The 8,546-nt window shown below is 37.1% G+C and overlaps 1 protein-coding gene across 1 annotated transcript; it reads right to left on the reverse strand.

Annotated features, from left to right (window-relative positions):
- Positions 1 to 7,279: 7,279 nt before the first annotated feature.
- On the reverse strand, positions 7,280 to 8,227 carry LOC150090086 (cyclin-dependent kinase 1-like). Its single transcript, XM_090390170.1, has one exon. It carries the CDS (start codon positions 8,225 to 8,227, stop codon positions 7,280 to 7,282), a length of 948 nt encoding a protein of 315 aa, XP_090246296.1.
- Positions 8,228 to 8,546: the final 319 nt, after the last annotated feature.

Below are 8,546 nucleotides of genomic sequence, written 5' to 3' on the forward strand. Positions count from 1 at the left end.
TTCTCCTTTTTGGGCTTAACAATAGATAGAAAACTAAATTTTCAGGAACATATACTAAGACTTCGAACTAGTTGCCTCTTAAAACTTAACATCTTGCGCACAGTATCTTCAATGGCCTGGGGAGCCGACAGGTCCACATTATTACTATTATATAAAACTTTGATTAGATCTCGTTTAGACTATGGATCTCCTGTATATACTTCAGCAAGAAGGAGCATCTTACGTCGTCTAGATACCATTCACCATAATGCTCTCCGCATAGCTCTAGGAGCATTTAGAACTTCACCAATCTACAGCCTGTATGCAGATGCTTCAGAACCCCCGCTGAATCTTCGACGAGATTATTTACTGTGCATGTATGCGGCAAAAATATACAGTCAGCCATCACATCCAAATTGGTCCATTATTCACAATCCACCATGGACGAGTAATTATGATCACAAGCCAAATGAAAATAAACCAGTAGGACTGCGCCTCAGACACTTAGCTCAAGTTTGGGAAATACATTTCCAGAACATTTCTGCAGTAGATATATACTCAGAACCTCCTTGGATTCCGACTGTGCCATTATCCATATCACATCTTACAAACAGGAATAAAAAAGAGATCTCTCCAATCGTTATACAGAAGCTTCATGCACTGCACAGTTTTGAAAATAGAAACAGTCATCACATTTACACAGATGGTTCAAAATCGAACAACTCAGTAGGCGCCGCAGTAGTTTTACCGGAATATATTATATCTGTCTCCTTGCCTCATGTTTGCAGTATTTTCACAGCAGAATTATATGCTATTAAACTAGCACTGGATGATATTACCCAGCATCAACTTCTACCTGCTCTAATCTATACTGACTCCCTTAGTGCAGTAGCAGCTTTGCAGAACAGCAAACATTCCTCAAATTCCTTGATTCAGCATATCAAAAAACAACTCGGAATTTTTCATAAAGCAAGAAAACAAGTGTCTATCTGTTGGATTCCCAGCCATGCTGGAATTCTAGGAAATAATCATGCAGACCAAGCCGCAAAAAATCCAGATCTTAATATACATGATAACTTTCAGTTTGTACAATTTACAGATTATAGGGATGTATTTCGTACCAAATATACTTCCATCTGGAAACAACTTTGGAGGGACCAATCGTGCAATAAACTTCGCAGAATAAAAAAAGATCTATGTTTGTGGAATTCTAGCTCACGTACAAATAGACAGGAGGAAGTTATATTAACAAGACTGCGCATTGGACATACCTTCCTTACTCACAAACATTTACTTTTAAGAGAAGATCCACCGCTCTGCTCTGTCTGTCAGATACAACTTACAGTAAGGCATATCCTGATTGATTGTCCCTCATATTCAGCCGTTCGAGCCACATTCTTCCAATCATTAGCAAACTTGCAAGCTCCTCTAACCCTCTCTCATGTACTTGGTGACAAAGCAAACCTAAGTGAGCTCTTTATATATATTAAACATCTAGGAATAATAAATGCACTCTGATATATCCATCCTAAATCATTAAAATGAACGTAATGACGCTGACAGACACATATTGGCCACAGTTGCCCTTGTGTCGTGAAATTTTCATACCAACAACAACAACATCTACAACTATCCTATATACTTGGAGAGTATAGCAATTTCTCAGAACATTTTACTTACCTGAAAATGATCAATGTTTACAGTCTTATTTTAGATATATTTCCTATAACGTACACAGTTACTTCTAAACCAAAGTAACAGGCGCAATTTGGCCATAGTATCCCTTGCACCATTAAACCCCAATTCAACAATAACAGCCCTGGTTACTGGAAAGAAAACTTCATGAGAACCAGCCTTCAGTTCAGTTACTCCCGAAAATTTTGTATTTGTACACCCGGTTCTTTTACCAGTGAAAATATACCTCCCTGGTTAATTTTACTGATTCTCTTCAAGGTATAACTTTTTTCTATTATATTCCTTCCCCCTCCAAGATGTCTGGTTGTTAACTTTACAGGCTGCACCTTCGATTAGCACCTCTCACCAATGTTGTTGCCCTTTGAACTCTTTGTTGAAGCTCTGTCTTTCTTCAAGTGTAGCCTCCAGACCCGAACACAATATTCTGTCACTTTATATAAGATGACTCACCATAATCTTATATAAAAGGACAATGACATTCTTTTCCCTACTTTCGATGGTCGTAAATATTATAGACAGGACACCATATACCTTCCGGTGTGTCTGTTTACACTGCTCCAGTTACGTGCACATAAAGTCATCTTCAAAAAAAAAAAAAAAAAAAAACTATTACTTTTAGGCCACCCGAATATTTAAATTCATCTGCCGCGCATTGTGTATTATGTCTGTAAATTGCGTGTGTTCTATGGTCGATTTGCCTGTTTTGCTGGACGAAAAACCTTGCTATTTATGCCTGAGACCGACTAACTCAGCCACGAAGTGAAAAAAGCCCATTAAAGTTCCTCTCATCATCGACAGGAAATCGAACCCGGGCCTTTTCCACCCGGTGTGGAGAGGACGGACGATGACGATACCACTGTGCTACGCGGGCAGACCCTGCTCATCTTGAGCCTATCGGCATCTCCCTTGAAGCCAAGCATGCTCCAGTAATTATGACTAAAGTTTACCTCATTCACGCCTATTTTACGACGCCAATGTGATAGTTGAGAAAATCCAGCTCTAAATATTTCTGGTTCTAAAACGCAGGGAACCATAAAAATGAATGCAAAAATTGACATAACTAGCGCTCTGAAAAAAGATGAGACACCTGTAAACATCAATCCGGCTTCGGATGTCCCTCATGGGGACATCCGAAGCTGACAGTCGTCGATGGTAAGAATTAAAATTACAGGTTGTACACCGTGCTGACCAAGCAGCAAGTGAGGATTATTACAGATGTCGTAAAGCACCTTACCATTGGGATTCGTGTTCAAAACTCAACGCCTTGTATCCTGTGTTCAGCAATATTTCAAGAAGAGGCCAAAAGCCTTTATGGACATCTGAAACAAGGACGGGGAAGAATTCTAATAAATAATGCTCTGTTTATAATCCGGGCCGACCAATATACCTTCAGTAATTTTTCGACTTTCTGTATTTCATACAATGCGATATAAAGCAGGCGGACAGATATGTAGGGATGCAATATGTGTACAATTCAGTGCAACAAAAGATTTTAAGTAACTTTAAACGTGGCATTATAGTAGGCGCTGGCCACACCAGTATGAATATTTTGGAAACCGTAATTCCAATGGAGTTTTTGCGTACACCTGTGTCTTGGGTGTATCGAGATTGGCCTAATAACCAAGCCAATGGCAATCACGTGGTCTGAAACAGCTTGTTGATGCGAGAGGCTGAAAAGACAGGGTAACAGAAGAAACACAATTTTCTTTCAAATCAGAGGCATTGACACTGACTTTCAAACTTTCAAATCAGAGGCATTGACACTGACTACTGACTCGAGTTCCACTCCTGTCAGCAAAAAAACAAGAAGGTACAGTTACAGCGGACTCAGCAACACCAACACTGGAAAAACGCTACCAGATCTAACGAAATCTCGATTATTTCTTTTTCACGCTGTTGGAAGAACTAGAATATGCCGAAAACAGTACAAACCCGTGGACTCATCCTGCTAGATATCAACAATGCAGACTGGTGGTGAGGGTTTAATGGTGTGCAGAGTGTTTTCTAGGTCCATTGGGCCTCTTAACGAGTGGATCAACATTTGGATGTCATAAGTTATCTGGAAATTGTTTCCGACCAGGTGAGTCTCTTTATGGCTTTAGTGAGTGTATCTGCGAATGGGTTCTTCCAACGGATAATGTGACATTATCCACTGGAAGTGCGAGGACTGCCTAGATTTGTTTAAGTTTCAGTGCTGAAAGCTTTTGGTTATTGTAGGACAGGGGTTTTAGGCTCATCGGCAACTTAGGCCATATTGTGCTGCACATAATATATCTGTAAATTGCCTGTGTTTTTCTGTACGTCGATTTTCTGGAAGAAAAACCATGCTGCCGCGCCTGAAACCGACTAACTCAGCCACGTTGTGAAAAGAACTGAAATTCCTCGCGTCATTGACGGAATTCGAACTCTGTCATTTCCACCCAGTGTGGCGAGAATGGTGATTATACCAAGTTTGTTACCAAAGAAGGACTGAAAGTTTTTGGTCCAAACTTATACATTAAGGTTGGGAGGAATGTAACTGTAGGGCGACTCAAAATTCACAAAAAACAGGATGTTTAGCAATTTTTTTAGAATTATTTATGATCATTATTACAGTTACATAATCTGCTCGTAACAGAACTAATAGATTATAATTATTGTATGTGCGAATTTTGCATCACCCTATGTAATAGTTGGGCTTCTCTATGACTTGCCAATCTTCAGACTCACTTGAGTTTAAGGCTTGTGTTGACATTAATCCATCAGAAAATTTGAAGCAGGTTAACACATCTAAAATTTAGTTCTATTAAATCCTGAAATTTCACTAGATATTTCATCTTAGTTTGAACATTTGTCAGTAACGTGGCAAGGGTCATCTCCTATGGACACAGAAGTATAGAGGAAACAAAATGACTTTTTGCTTTTCCTGCTGTTAATCTGTGCTACTGAGGTTGCCCACACAGGCAATTAAAAATGGGCAAGAATTAATCAAACGACCTTTTTTGATCCTATGGAGAACTTTCGCGCAACTTTCTTATAATTGCTTGGCTCTTTTACTGTATAATGTTCGCCTCATTTGTTTCCACTGATTATGACTGACAAATGTTGTCCATCAAACTTCCCATTACTTACAGCCACTAAAAATCAACCTCTACGTCACAAATTTCCAAGTTTTCTATTTAATCCATCTAGGTAACGTTATCTAATAAACTTAGTTTCCTAAAGGCTTAATTAAAAAATAACCGCTAATTATCCTATTTTAGGTAGCCTAACGGTGTTTAATAAAGGTATGTTCCCTTCATAAGATTAGGTATTAAATAGGTCTTAACTTCCATATAATATGTACCCATATGTGCGCGACATTACATTTTCTAAATTATTAATAGGAACTAACCACTAATTATCAAATTTTAGGTAACCTAACTTCATTAAATAAGGTTAGGTTACCCAAAATGTGTAAAAAAAAAAATTTGGAAACTTTTCACGTAGCGTTTTGAGATAGCTGTCAGCAGTGACAATTTGATTGACAAAAGTCTCAGTAACGATCAATAGAAACCAATCAGAGACGAATATTATTGATCTATCACATTAAGTCTTTTAGTTCATTCCTGCCGAAAAATGTTGCTTGCCTTGCGAGCTCTTGGAGTATCAATTACTTTTGGTCATAGCCCTGCCATATTAACTAGCCATATTTTGCAAGCTGAAAAACTTTCACTTTCTCTTCCTACCTAAAATCGATTAACTACTGTATTAGCAGCCTCTATTGAAGAGATCTTAAAGAATTCCTCCAACTCCCAACGATGTCTGAATTCTGACCGCCTAAGGAATAAGAAATGGCGATGACACTACACGATCACAGTTGGAAAATGTACTCCATGTAGCGGGAATAAATTTCACAAAATTTAACAACTAAAATTAAATCAACGCTTAATAATTCTACGTAAATTGTGTGACAATAATAAACACAAATTAACTTTATTTTGTAAATTCATAACATAGAGAAAGACAACCTTGTAAACATTTCCAATTCGTGGAACCAAATCAAACTGGGAAAATTGGGGGGGGGGAGAGAATATTGTTAAATGATATATGTGTATGACTTTAGAAATGATTTCACTCAAATATTTTATCTGAAAATAAGAGTATTTTTATTTGCATAAGTGTATTGATGCCTTAAAGGGCCTAAAAGACCAAAATAAAGTTTTTTTTTTTAAATTTCTATAGCAGGAGAAAGCCTCAAGCAAGAATACCCAATAATACTATTTATCTGTTACCCTTGCTGATTATATTAGAAATTAATTTTTTAAAGAGCTGTATATACGATTTGTTTTTTAATTCGTCAAACGTGAAGTTGTCAGAGATTTGGATCAATTGATCATTATTTTATGTATATTTTAAAAAAGTTGATTAATAATCACGCTGTTCGTTTTTTTATTTTTTTAATGAATTATAACAAGTCTATAATTTTAGCAAATCTTCAGTGTTTTATTGATCCCAGAGCCACTTGAAGATGAGAAGTCCAGTTGATGATATTTAATCCATTTAAAAACTTGGTTCAGGTTTGAGAAGGTTTTTTTTTTTTTGTCATAGTTAACTAGACATATCGATCAATAGCATATCACTACCTGCTACTATTCTGCTTCAGTTAGTTCATCATTCAAAACCATTCATCATTCAAAACTAATCAGTGCATGAACTCAGCTTTCATGCGCTATTATTAAGGCTTAAATTTTCAATGTATCGTTGTTGATCAGTCAGAAAATTAGTGAAATATTTGCTTACATTCTCCAGAAAGTAATTAGATTTTTAAAATAAGGTGAGGAATTGTTAAATGGAACTCATGACCTCATTACTATCAGCACTACTGACGCATCGGATTTGGATAAGTTGAGAAGTTACTTTTTTCCTTTATTTTATTATCTTATTTTTGGGGTATTTCACTTTCTTGCAGGAAGAGGATGGCTCCTTTTAAACGCTATTAGGGCAATACTAGCTATTAAGATGTGAAAAACTTATTCCTCTAGACTTTGATATTTCATTAATAATAGAACGACAAATCCACCTCCCCTTTCTTTTCATATTGTAGCACGTGATTTGATTCTTCAGCAACTGATCGATGAATTCTAGTGTAGCCTAGATGAACAGGAATTCTGCATTTTGCAGTTCAAATGATCTCCAACTCAACTCGTGCACAGACGTCGAAATTAAGTACTGTACTAGAATATTTTTATTTACGATATATGCAGTATAGCTTGCTTATTGAAGAAAAAGTTGAATTTTAATCGAGGAGGAAGCTACAGGATTAATAAACAGCTAACGATGCTAATAATAGATATTTATAATCGGAACAGACAAAATCTGGTGTTAGAAAAACTTATAATTGAGAAATTATATATTACACTGTGCCAATAACAAATTTAATTACATGTGCATAAAACCGAAAGTATGAAATAATTCTTAGTATATAAATTAACCTCTATTAGAGGTTAAAGTTCAATATATCAAATAAATCCACATTTTGTTAAGTGGTATTAGAAAAATCACAATTATTATTAGTCTGGAATGGTCCTTAACATTTACGTCATACCTAGTTTAACCAACCTGTATAGTAACGACCGACTGCTAGTCAGTCGGTATCTGAAATGTTCGTTTTTGAAAAGAGGGGGTGTAATCGACCTCTGGTAGTGTTTATCCTCTGTGAAGGGTTATTATGAAGACAAGAAAATATAAAGTTCATGCATTCGTCTATGTCCTTTTCTGCTAATTGACACTTGTGAACTTGAAGCATATTATCTTGGAACGAAGAAGTATTGCGAAGTTTTCGAAGAAACGGCCAAACTTCTCTCTTCCACACTTCCCATGGGGTCTGTGCCGGTGGTCCTGTGGCACTGTTAATGAAACAACGTTGAAAATTACGTCCAAACATTACGTTTAGGGCTACCATTCCAAGAGCCCATATATCCATCTCGGCAGAATAGAGAAGTCGAGAGCATTTATTGTTCTTTTCACATTTGAATACTTCGGGGGGTCGAAACCAGAGAGAAAATCCTAAACAATCAACGGTGGAATGAGAAACCTTGCGAGTGAGGAAGGTGAAGTCACTCAAAACGCAATTACCTTTTGAAGATAAGAGCACGTTGTCTGTCTTAATGTCCAGGTGATAAAGCTGATGGCTGTGAAGGTAATCTAGTCCACACATCATCTCATACAGCCAACGTTTCTTTTGTTCGAAAGAATTGGGATTGGCTAAGAAACGGTGCGAAGAAACTTGTTCTCGAAGAGTGGTCTGTTGAAGAGGCATCACGAAAGCCACGGCTTCTTCCTCCAAAGGTAGCGTTTCGATCAAAGAAATTACGTTGGGGTGCTGCAATTTTGGCCATTCTTTAAGCTCTTCTTGGGTGTAAGAACTTGGTACTTTAACAGCTACTTTTCTTCCGGTTTTATCTACCATCCTAAAAACAACTCCATTAGTTCCTTCGCCTACTACTCCGTTGAAAACAAATCCGTACTTTAAAGTTATGATCTCCAAGCGGGCATCTTTGGGTTTACCTTTCTTTTTCTTCTTAGTCGCCATCAGACCAAGAGCTAGTTCTTCTCACACAACAGCTCACTAAGCAACTAGTGAAGTACAGTAGTTATCACAATCATGGTTTATCGGTGTGACACATAATGACGTCAGCAGCTCACAGAAAACTGACAATTACTGAAGCATTTCGTCCATGCGAATTTGAGTTGGTAAGCTGAAATAATTCCCCCCCTTCATATTTTCATAAAATGCCGTTTTAATTATCCATTAAAAACTGCTAAAGTTATTTGCATATCTGCCATTGACGAATTCTCATTATAATCGAATTCCAGTTTAATTTCCAGGTGAAAATAGTTCCCTAGTTACA

The sequence above is a fragment of the Mastigoproctus giganteus genome, chromosome 2 (assembly GCF_048544385.1).
Source record: "Mastigoproctus giganteus isolate SK-2022 chromosome 2, ASM4854438v1, whole genome shotgun sequence".
Classification (NCBI taxonomy): Eukaryota; Metazoa; Arthropoda; class Arachnida; order Uropygi; family Thelyphonidae; genus Mastigoproctus; species Mastigoproctus giganteus.

What these genes read in the sequence shown, in the direction of transcription:
- LOC150090086 (XM_090390170.1), bottom strand. Translation starts at nt 8,227, where the DNA reads ATGGCGACTAAGAAGAAAAAGAAAGGTAAACCCAAAGATGCCCGCTTG.